The following is a 19,443-nucleotide window of genomic DNA, read 5'->3' on the forward strand; positions in this document are numbered from 1 at the left end:
GTTACTTCTGTTCACTATGTTTAGATATTAATTTTAGACTGGATATTGTGACATATAAGGGGATAGAAGTGAAAAGTCTGTATTGTGAAAGTTGTGCTGGTGAATCCAAATGTGTAAATGCCCTGATTTTAGGCTTCTCAAAAATTCCCTCTTTTTTTCCCTCATAATGGAGAGTGGGAGGAAATTGAGAAATCAAATATTGAGCTTTTTACAAAAAACACAAAATAGAACATGTATGTTCTGTGGTCAGCTGATGCCAAGGGCTCAAGCTCATCCGAAATCTTGAGCTCTCTTGCAGTTGCAGTTTCTAACAGTGCAGCTGATATGTTCTGTACCAAAAATCTGCATCATGTAAGGACACTTATATCTGAGGAAATGTGAACCTAAGTTGAAAATTAAAATACTGCATGAATGAGGATAGGTGGAATAATAAAAGGAAGGCAGTGCACTTTTGTACCTGAGATTGCAATGTGTAGCTCAGAAGCTTGTGAAATGTGTATATGCTGATAATGAAAAGGAAAGATTTTTGGAGAAATTTCTGGTAAGTAAGATGTTGTTTAATAACTTATCTGGTCTGTATCTTGTGTGCTCCATGCATTATAGGAAAAGTAATTCTTAGTATAAGGTCACATAAGAACTTTTTGTGTGACTTGGTTTAAGGAATGTGAATAGAGCATTCAGAAACTGTATAAAACCCCCTTAATCTTGCCTCTAAAATGATTAGCGGATCCATGATAGAGTTCTAGTGAAACAGATTTACACATTGAGTCCCATCTTTTCTCTTATCTTTGTGCTGTAGTTTAATATATGCTTGTAAACTTAATTTCTATAAGTTTCAGTAAAATTCCATGTATTTCTATGTACTTTTAGCCTTTCACAACCTTTGCCTTTCATGATGTATGATAGATTTCAGTTTTTACCTGTTTGTTGTATCTGTCATGGACTTCTTTATAAAAGATGGCCGTGTTTCTAGTATTTTGGAGAATAACAGCAGTAGTCTCATTACAGTAAGGTCTGACTTCTGGTAATCAGAATCCGTTTTCTAGGTACGCACTATGGCAAGAGATTTGTATGATGATCATTTTAAAGCTGTTGAAAGCATGCCTCGTGGAGTAGTTGTAACACTGAGGAACATAGCAACACAGTTAGAGTCTGCATGGGAACTTCACACGAACAGACATGTAAGTACCTCCTTTAATTTATAATGTGTGATGTCAGTGGAAATCACATAATGATGTTCAAATCAGTCTGTCATGATGCAAAGGAATGTCACAATATATCTGTCTGAAATATGGGGGGTTTTAATGCATGTAATTCCTAATTATGTACTTTAGTGGGACACTGTTTTTCAAATGAAGCAATTGGAAATACTGTTACATTATTTCACCGTAATTGTCTTTTTGTCTTCCAGTGCATTGAGGGAGAAAATACTTGGAGAGATTTAATGAAGACTGCTTTGGAAGACTTAATTGTGTTATTGAAGGATGAGAATACTATTTCTCCATATGAAATGTGCAGTAGTGGTTTAGTTCAATCATTGCTTACAGTTTTAAATAATGTGAGTTTATAGAACATAAGTTTCTAAAGAAGAACTTTTTAAAAAATTAAAAATAACATAGGCATGTGCTTTACTTTAGAAAACCTATTATAAACAATGGCTATTTCCTGTCTTGATGAAAATCAGGCAGACATGCTCCAGTTAGTGGTCTACCTGTTGAATATATGCTATCACAATAGATTAGCTTGAATAAGCCATTAAAAATCTTAACACTGGTCAGTTCTCATGGCTGATATAATTTAGCTTTTCACATACAGATGTTAAATAGGAAATTCCAAGAGACTGAAGGGGGTATTTTTGCCAGTGCCAAGAATTAATATATTGCTTTTTATTAAAAGTAACATCTATTTTTTTATTTTTTTTCTCTTAGAATGTTGATTTAGATGTGAAGCAAGACTGTAGTCAACTGGTAGAGAGAATAAATGTTTTCAAAACAGCATTCAGTGAAAATGAAGACGATGAAAGGTAAAAGCAAAGCAAAGCAAAACCCTTCACATCTGTGAAGCAGTATGGTATGATTAAAATAGCTTAAAGACAAAAAAAACCTGTTCTTTCCCTTTCCGTTTGTCTGTCTCTGGAAAATAAAATTGGACTTTGAAAGACAGCATCTGCTATTGAAGTAGCGATTGAAAATTTTACTGAATTACTTCTATCTATAGGAGTCAACTGTACTGAATGTACATCTGTTGACAGATAGAAAGGTGTCTTGTTCATCACTGTGCCGACTAATATTTTTCTCACTGTGCTGTAGCCCTGTGACTAGAACAGATGATACCAGTAGAAATAGCATGCCAGGATACTTGCTACACCTGGGTACTATTCCCTGAGATAGTGTAGTATTTTTTTCTGTTTGTTGTGTGGTAATATGGTAATTGTTCATTTTCACAGTCGTCCAGCAGTTGCATTAATTCGGAAGTTGATAGCAGTGTTAGAATCTATTGAACGTCTACCTCTCCACTTGTATGATACACCAGGATCTACATATAATCTTCAGGTATATGAAGTCTGTATGAAGTACGTCTTGTAAAAGTGGGTAGAATCGGGTAAAGAACAACAGACTTTTTAGCATCTGTTTCCTCTAGCACTTAACCTAAACGTGCCACTTTTACACTGTGAAGTGAAAGTAGATTTTGATTGAAGAGATAATGTTTGTTCTTTCTTTTGCCTTCAAGCATTATTCTCTTTATATGGGAATATGCCCCTATTAAGCATGAACTAACATTTTTTGAAGGCGATTCTAAGACGTGTATTTGTGATGACTACTGGTGGGCTATAATCATTTAAAAGGGTCCCTTCTAGGGCATGTTATTTTTGGTAATATAAGACACCTGCAGGATTAGCAGTTTTTTAAAAAGGAAGGCTGCAGTTTGGCTAAAAACAGTGCTTGGTTTTATCCAGTTCAAGTCTTAATTTTCTGTATTTAGAAATCATACTTCAGGATTTTGCAAGATGGCAGTTATGTTTCAGTATTTCTGTTTTGATGTTACATTATTAGCAAATAGTTGCATAAAGTTGCAAAAACACTTCTGCTATTGAATATTTTGAAAAAAACATTTTCAGTTTTTATAGTATTTGTAGCTGCTAGTCTACAAGATTTGGAAAGAAAAGCAATGAAAACACATGAAGAGTGAGAAAATATAAGCTTATACATAGACTGTTATATTAAAGATTGTTTGGTTAATTGAAAAAATGGGGCACCAGGAAATTACTTTTAAAGCATTAAATTAGAATATGGTTTTCTTATTTGCACAGTAAAAATACTTGATACACCACTGAAACTGTTATAGTGAAATATATTGCTTTTCTTAAAATTACAAAACCAAGTCAGAAAAGCCAATGTTAATGTTGAGCTGCCTTTTCAGATACTAACACGGCGCTTGAGGTTTCGTTTGGAACGTTCCTCGGGGGAGACATCTTTAATAGATAGAACTGGTAGAATGTTAAAGATGGAGCCACTAGCAACTGTTGAATCTCTAGAACAGTATCTCCTGAAAATGGTGAGCAACATACCACACACGGAGTTAACAAGGAATGGCTGTGTTCTGAATGTATAATATTTGATTTCTTTTCATTCATATGTAGGTAGCAAAGCAATGGTACGACTTTGATAGGGCTTCATTTGTTTTTGTACGAAAACTCCGTGAAGGCCAAACATTTGTGTTCAGACATCAACATGATTTTGATGAAAATGGAATTATTTACTGGATTGGAACAAATGCAAAGTGAGTTCCTTCAAAGCTAGATATTTTCAAGTTGGACACAATGAACTGTGATCCATGGGTGGGGTGCAAAGAGAGAATTAATAATGAAATTAAATGTATGTTTTTTCTAGTTATGGGAGGTATCTTTAATTTTACTGTGGATCAATAGAACTATGTTTATTTTTGCACTATCTAAATAATAGAAAAATATGAAACTCTGAATTTGTGTTGAGAATTTGTTTGTATGCTTACAAATGAAGGGGTGGGCAAGTTTGGGTTTTTTTGTCATGGTTGTTGTTAGTTTATGTTTTCTGTTATTCCAGTTTTTTAAAACCACTGTAGTAATGTGATGTAACAAACTCACCTGTAATGTGTAATCTGCAGTGAATGTCAAATGTTACTTATGTTTGGGGTTTTTTATGTAAGTAATAATTGAACAGTGCATTTTTCTTTTTAATATAGAACTGCATATGAGTGGGTAAATCCAGCAGCCTATGGGTTAGTAGTGGTTACGTCCTCAGAAGGAAGAAATCTGCCTTATGGCCGCTTGGAAGACATCCTAAGCCGTGACAGTTCAGCTCTCAATTGTCATACTAATGATGATAAGAATGCTTGGTTTGCCATAGATCTTGGCCTTTGGGTTATTCCATCAGCTTACACATTACGCCATGCTCGAGGTTATGGACGATCTGCTCTCAGAAACTGGGTTTTCCAGGTATCTAAGGATGGACAGAACTGGACTACTTTGTATACGCATGTTGATGACTGTAGTCTCAACGAACCAGGGTATGTCAGTATATTTTACAATTTCTTATAAAACTGAGCTCAGGAAAAACATCATTTGCTGTAGACTAATTTAATGTGTTCTGTAGGTGTAATAATGTAACTATATAAAGGAATGGCAGGTGATCTAAGTTATCAAGGATTGGCTGGAAAGTATGTGTTTCATAAGGTCTCTGTGGAGAGAGATACAATGGAATTTATGCTTTTATGTCACTATAAATTTTGCATTTGATGTTTTTCTGAGATAGCATTTATACCAGCACTCAACCGGAGTTTGTCCCTGGTGTTAGTAGGTTTAATGTACCTTGTGTTCTTGGCAGTTTTCTGGTTTTATCCATACAAGATCAGCATTATGCTTTTGTTTGGTTTGGTACTAAGGTTTTTTTATTTCATCTTTTTTTTTTTTTCCTCTCCCCTGGTAAATATAAAGGTCTACAGCAACATGGCCTTTAGATCCTCCAAAAGATGAGAAACAAGGTTGGAGGCATGTTAGAATAAAGCAGATGGGCAAGAATGCCAGTGGGCAAACACACTACCTCTCCCTGTCTGGATTTGAACTTTATGGCACTGTGAATGGAGTATGTGAAGATCAGCTGGGTAAGAAAAAGGATGTGTACATCCTATTTTTGTTCTCTTAAAATGCTAATGAACATACAGTATAAAAATCAGTGTGAAAAAGCAGGTTAACTTTTGCAGTGGAACTTGGCTTAGAAACAGGTTTAGAACTTGGCTTAGAAACAGGCTAAAAATTATTCCCCATTCAGTACTTTTAAGTCATTTCATCTCTTACATTTCGTGTAGGAAAAGCTGCTAAAGAAGCTGAAGCAAATCTGAGAAGGCAGAGACGTCTGGTCCGTTCTCAGGTGTTGAAATATATGGTTCCAGGAGCTCGTGTGATCAGAGGAATTGATTGGAAATGGAGAGATCAGGATGGAAGCCCGCAGGGTGAAGGCACTGTTACAGGAGAATTGCATAATGGTGAGCACAAATTGCCTGAATTTGTAAATGCCTGTAGCATAACTAGTTCATGTGGAATGGGGTAGCATTGAAGTACTTCCTTTGTCGTCATGTCGTGAAGTTGAATATTTTGGGGAAAAGGAACTCAAATGCTACAATTGTTGTGGTCCATTTGTGAAATTCCTTTTTAATGCATGAAAAAAATTTGTTGCTGTAAGTGAAAGTTTTGTAAAGCATTACTTGATTAAAATACCAAATTGTTATTTAGACTTTGTTACAAAGAAGAAAAAGTATATAAAGGAGATTGCTGTAAACTTATTTAAGCTTTGGGCCTGCAAAACCTATAATTGCCATCTTCATTCCTTCTAGCTTAGCATTTGCAATATTTTTCTTGACTTTTGTTGTATCCTGTACCTTTCCTACTTTGCTAGCTTCATTGGGATCAAGTAGCCACCTTTTTTAAATAAAAGCATGAAAAGTAATTAACTTAAGGAGCAAAACAAAAACCTGCATTAGTCAGGGAAGTCAGTGCTCAGGAAGATACTAAGGAGGCTCCAGCAGAGGTGATGATCTTGTCCGCTGAACATGCTTTCCATCTTTTTCCCCCTTCCCCCTCTGTTTAGGGGTGTATAAAACTTGCCGTGTTTCTCAAGCATCTTCAGCCACTCTTAAGCTCATTCTTAGCCAGATTTTAAAAATTCTTCTAGTTTGCTGGGTTGTCAGCTCGCAAAGATGGAGAAATGTCCAAAGTACAAAAAATGTTTTGAAACTTTGAATCTTATTTAAGCCGTTCAGGCTGGCTTGTAGGGAATTCTTCCATCATCTCTATATTGTTCTTATCAGATGCAACAGTATCCATAGCTACATTCTCACTTTGAAGACTTTAGGTATTATTGGTGAGTAGTATTCTACTAAATCAGTGTTTTCATTCCTATGTTCCAGTGAAGCTTTCCCTTTTAAGCATAGGTGAAATTGAGGTTCATTTATCAATGATAAATGGTGATGCCAAGCAATGTGGAACATAACAGCAGACTCTTATTCCTACCACAGTTGTCTTTTAAATAGAATTTTGAAAGTAGTATCCCATTGACCTTTTTGTTATTATTCACAAGTTTAGACAAATCTTGAGTTGTTTTAGGGCTGTAATAATGGCGTAGCAATTCTCCAAGTGCATATGTATTAAAAAGTTATGCAGATTCAAAATTGCTTGTAATTAATAATTTAGGAAAAGGAACTGTACAAAACAAGAATAGTTAATTAGTTACGCTTTTACAAAATACCCTATCCAGATATTCATAAAGGGGGAAAATAATACTGTAACTGCACTATGAATCCACTTTTTTTTTTTTTTTTTATAAGGCAAACTATAGAAAGGAAAAACTTCAGACTTGCTTCACATCTTTCAAGGCTTAGTGACATGGAGCTACTCAGTTATGGCTCATGAAGATGGGATAAAATAATACAAAAATAAAGTGATGTAAACCTGCTCATGTGGGGATGAGATGTCCGCTTTTATCTGAAATCGTTATCCATTTTAAATACTCTTCCTCCAGAGTGATATTTTTAAGTAGAAAATTACCTCTGATACTCTGTTTTGGTCTAGAAGTGAAGGCTTTTGGATGGTTATAAAAGTGTAATTGGCAGTACTAAAAAAATAAATTAGCACTCTCTTATTAAAGAAAAATGTGTGTACATCCAGACCAGACATCTTCTTTTGAATTTCTGTCAGAAGTTACAGAAAATAATTGAGCTTTATACATTTTTTTTTTTTTGAAGAAAGTGTGTATCTGTTAAAATGGTGACAACAAGTTCAGTTACAGATAACATACAATAAGAATGCTAGAAGGAATTTTTTTAGGTGACTCTGAAATCATGGTACATACTCAGAGAAGCAAAAAGAAATTGTTTTGCCCCTATTTCTGTCCTAGTTGGCTAAATTTTGCGTGTTACCTTCATTATTGCAAATTTTATAACATTTAACTATTAAAAAAATACTGGTACTCTAAATAATCCTTTACTAAAGGAATTGAAGAGTAGCATCACTTTTCAGTCTTCAGTCCCACTATAAAGTTTCATTGTATGAAATGTATTCTTTTTCAACCTTGAAATCTCTCATGAAGTAGTCCTTACCTGACTACTGTAAGCCTTTTCCTATGAGTAAGAATATTTGAGTCTGTGGAAATTATTGAAATGAAAGGATGAGTGTCATTAAATTAATTCTTTCACTTTATAGGGCAATAATAATAATAAGAAATCCCAAGCTAATCTGTTTAATCAAATGTCTTCTGTCAGGTAAATGTGCTTATCCACAAGCATTCAGCAAAGACATTATAGAATGTCCTCACAAGATTTACGATTTCTTGACAGATGTTACTAAAGTTATGATACATCTTAATATACATTTCTGTTATTACAGAATCTAATCATACAGATTTGAGAGATCCTAGTAGGTCAGGCTCCTTCCTGAAGGAAACTTTACTTTTGGCTGGATTCTGGGACCTTGAAGATAGAGGCTGATCAAGATATTGCTGCCTCAACACTAACTACATTTTAAAATACCAAATCATTTAGGTTTAACCACTTTCTTTTTAATTGGCATTAAGGTTAATTAGCAATTTTAGTAATTCAGACATGCAGCCTTTATAAGAAGCTGATCCCACATTGTGGAGCTACTGTCTGACACGCTCCTGTCTGCTTTCTGCTGGATCTCACAAACTCCTGTCCCTTTCCAGGCTGGATTGATGTCACCTGGGATGCTGGTGGCTCTAACTCTTACCGTATGGGCGCAGAAGGAAAATTTGACCTCAAGCTTGCACCAGGGTACGACCCTGATTCAGCGGCATCACCCAAACCTGTTTCATCCACTGTTTCAGGCACAACGCAGTCATGGAGCAGCTTGGTGAAAAACAACTGTCCAGACAAGACGACTGCTGCTGCAGGCTCCTCAAGTAGAAAAGGAAGCAGCAGTTCTGTGTGTAGCGTGGCCAGTAGCAGCGACATCAGCTTGGGTTCGACCAAAATGGAGCGGAGATCAGAAAGTGTAATGGAGCAAAACATAGTTTCAGGCACTGACGTCCATGAACCAATTGTTGTTCTGTCTTCCGCTGATAGTGTGCCTCAGGCTGACGTAGGGTCATCTTCCAGTGCAAGCACCAGCACCTTAACAGCGGACATGGGAAACGAAAACGCAGAGAGGAAGTTAGGTCCTGATAACTCAATACGTACTCCTGGGGAGTCCAGTGCTATATCCATGGGAATTGTTAGCGTAAGCTCTCCTGATGTGAGTTCAGTCTCCGAACTGACTAATAAAGAAGCAGCTTCCCAACGACCTCTAAGCTCTTCAGCAAGTAATAGACTCTCAGTCAGTTCTTTGTTGGCTGCTGGGGCACCAATGAGCTCTAGTGCAAGTGTTCCTAATTTATCATCTCGAGAAACCTCTAGTCTGGAGTCATTTGTACGAAGAGTAGCAAACATAGCACGTACCAATGCCACAAACAACATGAATTTAAGCCGAAGTAGCAGTGATAACAATACTAATACTTTGGGAAGAAATGTGATGAGTACTGCAAGTAAGTAACCTATGATTATTTTTATTTGAAGATTTTGTTGGTTTTTTTTTACTTTCATGGACTTGAAAAACCTTGAATTCATCTGGCCTGATAATGAACTTAGAGCAGCCTTGACCTTGTATACACCCGTAGAACTCATGAAGAACTCACAAGAGTTTATGTTAGCTGGAAAGTGTTACATTGCCCTGTTATGTCAGATTACAGTGTTACACCCGTTTAGATAGGTCTATTACATGTTTGATAGAGAGAGACTATGGTTTAGATCAAGAGGCTGGAAACTAGCAGCAGTAGCTAATGTGGAATGCTCTTGTTTTCCAATCTGGGTAGATTTTGCATACTAACCATGTTTGTGCTTGTTTCTGTTATTTTTCCATTTTCCTCAGGAGAGGCAGTTTGTGCATATTGTGAAGTCTCTAAGCTTAAGAGCTAAGAACACAGTAGAAAGAAAAGAGTAAATTGCAGTATGATGAAATTTTAGTAGCTTCCTTCATTTTGTCAGGCTGAATAACTTGGTGTACTCTTAATTCTGTGTGTGTTTTCTGAAGGTGGTATGGTCATTGGGGCTTATATTCAGCAAACTGTTCAGGCATGTTAAGTGTCAGGAAGTTTATCGTTAAAAGCAGTTTAAATGGCATTATGTACATGCTTTAACATTTGCATGTTTGAAGATCATATATAGGATCAAGGTAATAGGATGTAAGTTGTTTAAACCTGCTTGTTGAGAGTTCACTCTGCTGAATTTTCAGCATGCTCCCATTAGAGTTGTTACTCAGCCAGCCTTGTTAAGTATTTTATTCAGTGAGAGTGATAGTATTTTAACTGGAGAGCTGTATTTCATGAGGTGGAAAAGTTAGAAAAAAGGTAAAAATAACCCAAGCCAGAAAAAAGCACACTTAACTTGTGTTTTCAGGCTCTTTTAGGATTTTTTGTGCTTCCTTATTTTAAAATGTAGTATTTGCTTTTAGCATTCTGAAATGTTTTTGAGTAGTGTTTTCTTTCTTTGTTGGGGAGATTTTTTAGTGTATTCCTGTGTTCAAATTGTGATACTGGGGGGCAGGGAAAGTTTGGAGCTTGGACAGAGAGCATCTTTGCAAAACTTTTCTCACAAAAAGTGAGAATCTTCAGTGTTTTGATATCATACACTGCTGAAGTAGAAATAAGAATGTGGCAAATTAAAAATTGGATTTAATATTTAAATATAGTTATACTTCAAATTGTCCCTCATGTTGGAATTATATTGTGTTAATGGGAAATTGTGCCCTAAAAAGAGATCGGAGGCTAAATTTGAGCAATCTCACTGAAGTTCTGCTAGAGCATTGTAAAAAGCTTGGATATTTTTTTATTTGGTCTGCCCAAGTTTAAATATCTAACCAACACACCTGCCCCCAGTTAGAAAAAGCTGCACTCCATTCCTGCACCCTCTTCAAGTCAAGTCTGAAATCGTGATTACAGATTAAGTTTTCTGGACTTGCTGTAGTGGTTAAAATCATGGGTAATTGCCAGGAGTTAAGTGGTGGTTAGGGTAGCCAGTTTCAATTTGTTCTTGAATTCAGAGCAAATGAAATGCTGACATTTAATGGCTTTTTTCCTGTTTTTTGTCACAGCAAAGAGTTTACTGTTATTCATTAGAAGTGTGTAGAAGATACAAATACTGAACAAATTATTTTCAAATTCTTAACAAACGAAAAACCTTTTGGTTTGGAAAATTTTAATGCTTCCAGAGAGATGAGCTTATTAATAGTGCTAAGTTTAAACTTCACTCTCTCCCTCCCCATGCACAGAAATAATTTCAAGTCCTATACCTGCTTGGTTCACTTTTGCTGATACTTTGTTTGCATGTTTGTATTTGCAATTTGTTACTTTTTTTTCCTTAGAAATGGAAGTATCTGATAATCAACAAAAATAGAAACAGTGGCAGGCACTGAAGGAAAGAATCTTTGTTGTATCTTTCTTCAAGGATAGTAACCCTTGCAAACCTTGATAATAATAGTCTGAAATTCAGACGTTATATTTTTAAGACAGCAGTGCCTCAGTTTACATAAGCTGCAATAATGAAAGTGACTTTAAGATTGCAAAAGTTGCATTTGATAAATTTTAGAAAAGGTAGATTGAAAAATGTAAGGTTTACTTTTAAGTATAGAGGACCTCTCAGATACCTGTGCTTGAAGATAAGCATGCGAAAATGTTTTGAAGATGGGAGTGTAAGTGTGTAGTTGCACATAGGTAGAACTCATAGTTAGGTACACCACCTGAAATTCTTTCTATGGAGTTTGTAGTGAATTTAGTCTTTATCTTCAGTGGTTAAAAATCATTTATTGTGTTTTATACAGTGAATGTGCAGTAGCCTCAGTTGTTGCTTGCTTATTCTGAAAATTACTTGTGTAAGTAGTCCAGCATAAGTAAGGTATTAAGTCACATGTCGCCCATTGTGAGTGTATGTGCTGGTAGTTGTGAGAGATAACAAGTCACAGCTGCCTTAAGAAATTTAGAAAAATGCCTAAAAATCACAAGTTTCACATTTGTTTTATGTTTTGTTCTCTGTTTACCTGTATAATTTTGATTATTTTGCTGTAGGCTAAATTACCATTTAGGCTTAAAGACAGACACAGCATTGGAGTAACAGATTTCAGAAATATTTTCAATATGTTGAAAATGAAGTAATTTCAGATTTACAGTGGGATTTGGGGATTTGTTTATTGAAATTATTTGTTTTAAATGTATGCAAGGGAATATGTTCAGAAGTGGGCATCTGCATTGTAGGTGCACTTATGCACTGGGAAACCCTTCCCCCTTATCTGTTATCCTTTATTGTAACATCTGCTAATTTTTCAATTCCAAATATGTTTTTCAATGCAGGAGTCATGCATGTAAATTGTACTCTTCAAGTCATCAAATCATTTATTTTATCTTACCGTATCTTTATCTATAGCTTCTCCTCTTATGGGTGCCCAAAGTTTTCCTAATCTGACTACAACTGGTACCACATCAACAGTGACCATGTCTACATCCAGTGTTACTAGCAGCAGCAATGTAGCTACAGCAACTACAGTTTTATCTGTTGGTCAGTCGCTTAGTAATACTCTAACTACTAGCCTAACATCAACATCTAGTGAGAGCGATACAGGTCAGGAGGCAGAATATTCTTTATATGGTAAGTTTCATTTTTAAATGAATGTAAGCAGACTTCCCATTAATTATTTTTTCTTTTCCCATTGTTATGACCTTCTCATGTAGTAGTTTATTTACTGAAAAATATTTGAAAGTTGAGCTGTCCATGTGTTACTAGTTCTGTAAGGTGCTAAGTAAAATAGTGTTAACATTAGTAGTATTTCCTTGTTTTCAGGTCTTTTTTTTTCAGCTGTTTCTATCCCATGTTGTTATTATTTATGGTATAGTTTATTTAGGCACTTAATCTTTTCCTGAAATAGGTTTAGTATCTAATACAGTTTGCATTAAGAACCTGTAATAAAAATCAAAATTTTATTTCTCATTGTGTTGTATAGGCTACATGCTCAGTCTGAGGTATCTTTTATTACTTGGTGACTGGAAAGCATCTGCCATTAGGCACATTATACACTTAAAATAGTATGAGGTTCCAGGTATCTCAATATTATAGTAGTAATTGCAAAAATTGGAAATGCCACAGAAATTAAAATGGCACGGAGAATGGAATTATTCAGACAAACCAAAACAAAATCCAGAGTTACGTGAGCACAATATTCTGGAACCAGTCACTAGGACAGAAGTGATTTGTAGAATGTTAGTACTGTGAAAGAATAGCTAGTTAACAAGGAGGGTAATATCTAGGAATCAAGTTGGTGAAATGAAGTCAGGAAAGACCTGGGCTAGGTACTGGAAAATGCTTTCTAATGTAAAGTTTATTGGATTGTGACATGTTCCTGAAAGAAAAGATACTTGATTTGCTTAACGTTTGTTTGTTGTCTATTTTGTTGCCTATTGAAATTGCTTGAAAAAAAGATCTGGTAATTTCAATGAGTATTGGAAATAAGCTGCTTGGAGGTGGTCTGCGTATGCCATCTCCCTTTTTTCTTTTAATTGTCATTTGACATTTTGATTAAGTAACAACTCTTAAAATATATCATAAACAGCTGTTTATAAATAGTTACCTTAAAGTTTCAGTTGGGGTTTTGGCACAAATTCAGAGGGTGTTTGGGTGTTACATTTGTCCATACACACATAAATTAACTGTAAAAGGTCAGAGATTCCTCCCTGTCCACCTTGGATTGCTGTGACCTTGTTTTCTGGTTTTGGTGGGTGGTCTTGTTTTCAGTCTTAGTAGTAGATGGGTGAAACTGAACTGTATATCTGTCTTCAGCTTCTTGTTACGAAAATTAATTAGCAATTGAATCTTTTAAAATATCAATCTTAAATATTTATTCTATATGTCCTTTACATTGTAATTTGAGGTCTGAGCCATACATTCTTAGTGGAAATTATACTGCTGGCCTGTTTTTTTAAATCAATTAGGCATAGACTCAGATAGCATACATGTATGTACCATTTCTTTGCAATGTTTTGTAACTTTAAATAAGTGTGGTTATAAAATGTTTGATATAAGCAAATGAGATAATGATCACTGCTGATCACTCTTAGTTATACAAATGTTAAGTGCTTTGTTAATTATGCTGTTGACTAGACCCCTGAACTTTCTGTTAGGTGTGTGCTCTTATCACAGCTTTTAATATTACTATGCCATAAGCAATGTTTTAGTTCTTTTCTTGTTTGAGTGAGACTTGTTTTCTCATTCTTCCCAATACTCCTATTCTCTAAGTTTCAAAATTTTGCTTTAAGTTATTCTTGGCTTCTGTTCCATATGATAATATGTGTATGTGTTATAGATTTTCTTGATAGCTGCCGAGCTAGTACTCTGTTGGCAGAGTTAGATGATGATGAGGATCTACCTGAACCGGATGAAGAAGATGATGAAAATGAAGATGATAACCAAGATGATCAAGAATATGAGGAAGTTATGGTACAGTATAGTTAGCATAGATGATAACTTTAACATCTTAAAAGCAGCATAGGAACAAGTTAGCAGACAGTAGTCACTAGTTCACTGCCTCATGAAATTGTTTAACTTTGTGGGTAGGCCACTGAATTTTGTAATGGTACAGTTCTGGGATGTTTTTAACTGTAGGCCTGTGTGGAGCAAACTGTAATAATTTAAGTAGGCAGAGAAAATAACTTTATTTTTGGGGTGGGGAAGGGGAAGAAGCCAAAGCCCAGCAGGTTAGGGTTAGTCCATATGCATCTTAGCTGCATTATTGTGAGTTCTGCTTTTCATTTGGTGGTTCTGTTAGTGTTATGAATAATGCTGGGTCTTCTACCACCACTGAGGTTATCAGAATAGATATTGCAATGTCTAAGAGGAAAAAGACTTCACTGATGATAATTTAATGTTTGTTACATAAATACATAAATACAATATGTTTTATGGAATTATAGAAACTTGTAATCATAGGCAAACTTTCAGTAATTGGAGCCAAAAGATCTAGCATTTTAATCTACTGTGATTTATGCTTTTAATAGAAACTCAAGTATGTTACTAAATATTTAGTTATTTCACCTTCTGCAAAAAAGATATGAAGCTAGGAATGGAAAAGTCAATGCTACTTAACTGGATCTACAGTGTAAACAATAACCTTAGTTTGCAGATTATTGATCACTTTTCAGAAATTACTAAAAGAAGTTAATATTGTTTGTGGGAAGAAGCAGAAATAGCTGCATTAATCTTTACTTAAGATTCTGCAGCACAAATTGGTTCTGGAAAAGAAAATCGTCCTTTCTTGTGTTCCAGTCCTGTTCCCTCTGATACACTATATAATTCTTCTCAATGAAGAGTTGAACAGATTGTTCCTACAACAGCTTGTTGTAGTAAAGTCATAAGCAATCAACGCTTGCTAAAACTTACTGAAAATTAGACTTTTTCCCACCATTATAATTACAGTATTTTCTTATTTGATTTGATCTTTGGATAAAATGTGTATACATTATATATCAATATATGCGTACATTTAAAAAAACAACAACCCTTTTTGTCTTAAGAAAAAATAATGTACTTATTTTGATACCATTGATTTATTTGAATCTTTGATATTCAAAAGTTTGTGGAATACATAAAACATGTGCACCAAGGTTGCTGGTGTGTAATACTTGGTATTTCCCTGTGTTCTGGTACTTCAGGGAAAGTTTCATTTTAACCAGAAATTGTAAATACACCTGTTGTCAGGTTAGCCCATTTATGTTAATTTCTGTGTGTCTGTGGTTTTGATAATTCTCTCAGTTCCAGCTTGACCAGTTAAATGGAACTAATACTGTTACTTGCCAGCTTTGATGCCCATTATGCCAATTTTGGTTTACATGACTGCTGTATTCCCCAACTTTAAAATTTTTGAGCAAATGCTGCTTTATAGCAGAATCTAATAAACTACTCTTTGTTAGGAAGAGGAGGAGTATGAAACCAAAGGAGGCCGTAGAAGAACATGGGATGATGATTATGTATTGAAAAGGCAGTTTTCTGCTCTGGTTCCTGCTTTTGATCCAAGACCTGGTCGTACTAATGTTCAACAGACAACTGACCTAGAAATCCCTCCACCAGGTATGCTGACAAGACATTTGTGGTATTTGATCTGGTTTTGGGATGGAGGTTTACTGTTAAGGGCCCACTGGGCTCTGGGGATCCTTTCACTGTTAACCAGTACAACATGCTATTGTGGCTGTGTGGCTTTTCTCTGAACTGAGAGTTTCATTTACCTCCAGGTTTCAGCATTATTGAGGGAAAAGTAAATTAAAGTGCAGTGTAAAATAAGCGTAATTACAAATTTAACTTGGATTAGTGACAAATCACTTGCTGTGTTTGGTTCCACCTGCAGGAAGTAAATCTGTGTGTTGAGCCACCCAGAATAGCTTTGATTGAGGAGGGCTTGCTGAAATAGTCCAAATTAGAGGCAAGGAAAAAGCTAATACAGCAGTTGAGCAGTCTGTATGACCAGCAGCACAGCACCTTGCTCCTTAGTTTGGCAGTGTGGCTGTAGTCAGCGTTCATTACAGAATGGAATACGTAGGTGTAGCTTATCTGGAGATGCTCAGCACTTCATTTTGGTGAACAGAAAGGAGTCGATACAATAGGAAGATACTGTGTATGGAAAGAATGTACGTGCTGTGGTAATATTAAAGGGGATCTTATCAAGACATAAGGATCACTAGAGATTTCAGAAATTCCTGTTAACTTTACTCGCACAAAGTGCTGCAGTTATAGCCCCTAGATACAGTTCATCATTTCAACTGAGTATTGTTTCTTTGGCATGTGTGCAAGAAGTCTTCACACTACCTTAGACTGAACCACTTTATTAATGTTTAAGCCAACTTGTCATAAGTTATACATTTTGTATTAATGGTTTCTCAAATTATTTTTCCCATGCAGGTACACCTCATTCAGAGCTCTTGGAAGAGGTTGAGTGCATGCCTTCACCACGTTTAGCACTTACCTTGAAAGTTTCAGGCCTCGGGACAACTCGAGAAGTAGAACTGCCCCTAACAAACTTTCGATCAACCATCTTTTACTACGTACAGAAATTGTTACAGCTCTCCTGTAATGGCAATGTGAAATCTGACAAACTTAGACGTATTTGGGAGCCAACATACACGTAAGCTCACAAGTTAGTTATTCTGTGTAGAGAACAGTGTGGTGAATTGGAAACAGGTGTGAAACAGTGTTAATTTTTTCCTTCCTCCTCTGAAGGAAGCAGTGTTTCAGAATCAGTGTTTCTTGCGTTTATGGCAGGATGTTCTTAGTGATTTTAACGCTAGTGCTGTGACTCTAGATTTCAGCAGTGCTCATGTGATGCATCTGTTCTGAGTTGCATTGTGTCAAAAATTATGTGCTGTATCAAAACTGGTTTTTAGTTAGAAATCATGAGAAATAGTTGTGAATGTGTGTATCTCTGAAGTTATAATACATATCAAACTACACTAGGACTTCAACATTTCAAAGAGTTAGTATGTATATAATGAAGAACCTCAAGTTGGTTTGGGAAATTTGCACAGTGAAGGTTTTTTGATTACTTGAACCTCAGTTAAGGGAACATAAATTATACATTGCAAGATAAACATCGACACCATGAAAATGAAACACGAGTTTAAAAACTTTGCCCTACCAGGCATCTGAGATGTTCTGTGCAGCAACAAGCGGCTGCTATTGCTGTTTCACTTCATGTTATCTGAATGTCATTGATGTTTAGAAGTCAGTTTATAACTTTAGAATTTAGAGGATGTGCTACAAATATGAAATACTAACTGATTGTTTTGATATCTAGAATCATGTACAGGGAAATGAAGGATTCTGATAAAGAGAAAGAAAGTGGAAAAATGGTAAGACTTCTGTGACCTTGTGTATGTTTTTGTGGCTGTTTAAACAAAAGCAAAACAAATCTTATTGCAGTTTTTGAAATGCTACATTAAAAAAACTAACAGTTGTCAGTTACTTAAAGGATATGAGTGAGTATATTTGTAAATGCATGCTCCTTTAAAAAAGACAGTGTGTAATGCATGTGAAATCGGAAAGACTTTACAACCAGGAAAACCCAACATGTGGTGGTTCCTGTTGTAGGGTTGCTGGTCAGTAGAGCATGTGGAGCAGTACCTTGGCACTGACGAATTACCAAAGAATGACTTGATAACCTACCTGCAGAAGAATGCAGACTCAGCTTTCCTGCGCCACTGGAAATTAACCGGCACTAATAAAAGTATTAGGAAAAACAGAAATTGTTCCCAGCTCATAGCTGCATACAAGGTATATGTCTGCATCCAAACCTTTTTTTATTATGAACGGCTGTGTGCTTTGTTTCGCAGCTTTAAAGATTCTTGAGGAGGAGAAATATGCCATGGATAGGGCAGTTGAATGTTCACATGCCAATATCAAGTTTAGGTTTTGCTGCTATTTTTTTTTTTTTTTAGTATCTTTTGTTAAATTTAGTTGTGTTCGAATGCATTTGAATCATGATTTGAACCACCCACAATTTAACTAAGTGCTGAGGTTAAATGCAGTAACCACCCTGATTTTTCAAATCATTAATTTTTGGAGTGCACAGTCATAAAGATAGTAACACAGGCAGTTTTCATTCCTAACGATTCTTTTTTTTTCCAGGATTTTTGTGAACATGGATCAAAATCTGGATTAAATCAAGGGGCCATGTCTACTTTTCAAAATTCCGATATCCTTAGTTTGGCAAAGGAGCAACCTCAGGCCAAAGCTGGCAGTGGGCAGAACTCCTGTGGAGTAGAAGATGTTCTGCAGTTACTTCGCATTTTGTATATAGTTGCCAGTGACCCTTACACAGCACGAACTTCTCAAGAAGGTAAGTCGGTTACCTAGCAAAGCTTCCTAAGTGCTTTAATGAAAGCAAAATAACGGCAAAAATTTGCCTTGATTTATTTTCAGAAGGAGATGAGCATCCTCAGTTTAACTTTCCACCAGATGAATTCACAAGCAAAAAAATTACTACAAAGATTCTGCAACAGATTGAGGTATTACATTAATGTATTATGGAAAATCCATGTATTTAATACCATTTTAAAAGATCCTATTATACCCTTCCTTTGTTGAAAATTAGCTTCTTTGCCATTTTGACTTGGAATTGTTTCATATGATAGTTCCTTATGTTTTGGATGTGTTAGCAAATCTAGACTAGTCTGAAAAAGAAAACCCAAACATGCCAAGAAGAAAGCTGTGATAGAATTGTCTTTTGGTTAGGAATAATAATGTTTGGGTTTTTTTTCTGCACCAGACATCAGTATTACAATGTAGTATCTGTTTGTCTGCCTGATGGCACTGTGACAAAGGCAGTTAATTGTATTAGGGTTCAGCCATCTTATTGTTTATATGTTCCACATAAAGATTTCAAAATAGCATTTTAAAAAACATATTATTAGTACCAGGTCAGTTAGATGCATTAAAAGGAGAACTTCTTTAGTGGAACTACTTTGAGATTTCGGTTGTTTTTCAGTTTTGTTCCTGTTTTTTTTATTACAGTGAAGTTGCTCTAATTATTCATTAAAAAACAGTTTGGTGTTTTGTGTTCTTTTATAGTTAGTTCAGGCACCCTGAATATGTTTGTGGTAATACTTCCTGCAATCTTTTTTTGTTGCACTTGTACTTTGGAAGAGACTATAGTGATATTTCAGTGGGGATCATCTTTACTACCAGAAAGCTTCTTTTGTGTCTTCTGGTTTTGAGGAAGTAGTATCTAATCAGTTTTGGGCAAAACTCAGAAGTAATTCTCTCCAGGTACTTGTCTACTTTGATCTCCCCACAGTGCTATGAGTAGTACGTATCCCAGAGATTTACTACAGCTTT

General features: G+C 35.6%; 1 protein-coding gene across 10 annotated transcripts in view; it reads left to right on the forward strand.

Moving 5' to 3' along the window:
* Positions 1-19,443, forward strand: part of HECTD1 (HECT domain E3 ubiquitin protein ligase 1) — a 59,108-nt gene that overhangs the window by 31,513 nt on the left and 8,152 nt on the right. For 5 of the 10 annotated variants that reach the window (XM_065686443.1, XM_065686444.1, XM_065686447.1 and 2 more), the window contains 18 exons: positions 1,047-1,181; positions 1,412-1,558; positions 1,929-2,023; positions 2,447-2,552; positions 3,421-3,555; positions 3,641-3,780; positions 4,222-4,545; positions 4,973-5,139; positions 5,344-5,520; positions 8,232-9,068; positions 11,998-12,219; positions 13,928-14,061; positions 15,531-15,687; positions 16,513-16,735; positions 17,405-17,459; positions 17,698-17,880; positions 18,235-18,445; positions 18,529-18,614. In XM_065686443.1, the coding sequence (XP_065542515.1) occupies positions 1,047-1,181; positions 1,412-1,558; positions 1,929-2,023; positions 2,447-2,552; positions 3,421-3,555; positions 3,641-3,780; positions 4,222-4,545; positions 4,973-5,139; positions 5,344-5,520; positions 8,232-9,068; positions 11,998-12,219; positions 13,928-14,061; positions 15,531-15,687; positions 16,513-16,735; positions 17,405-17,459; positions 17,698-17,880; positions 18,235-18,445; positions 18,529-18,614 (3,534 nt within the window). The remainder of the gene's footprint in view (positions 1-1,046; positions 1,182-1,411; positions 1,559-1,928; positions 2,024-2,446; positions 2,553-3,420; positions 3,556-3,640; positions 3,781-4,221; positions 4,546-4,972; positions 5,140-5,343; positions 5,521-8,231; positions 9,069-11,997; positions 12,220-13,927; positions 14,062-15,530; positions 15,688-16,512; positions 16,736-17,404; positions 17,460-17,697; positions 17,881-18,234; positions 18,446-18,528; positions 18,615-19,443) is intronic. The other 5 variants (XM_065686449.1, XM_065686451.1, XM_065686452.1 and 2 more) reach the window with 3 other exon arrangements.

This window comes from Lathamus discolor, chromosome 6 (genome assembly GCF_037157495.1).
Source record: "Lathamus discolor isolate bLatDis1 chromosome 6, bLatDis1.hap1, whole genome shotgun sequence".
NCBI lineage: Eukaryota > Metazoa > Chordata > Aves > Psittaciformes > Psittacidae > Lathamus > Lathamus discolor.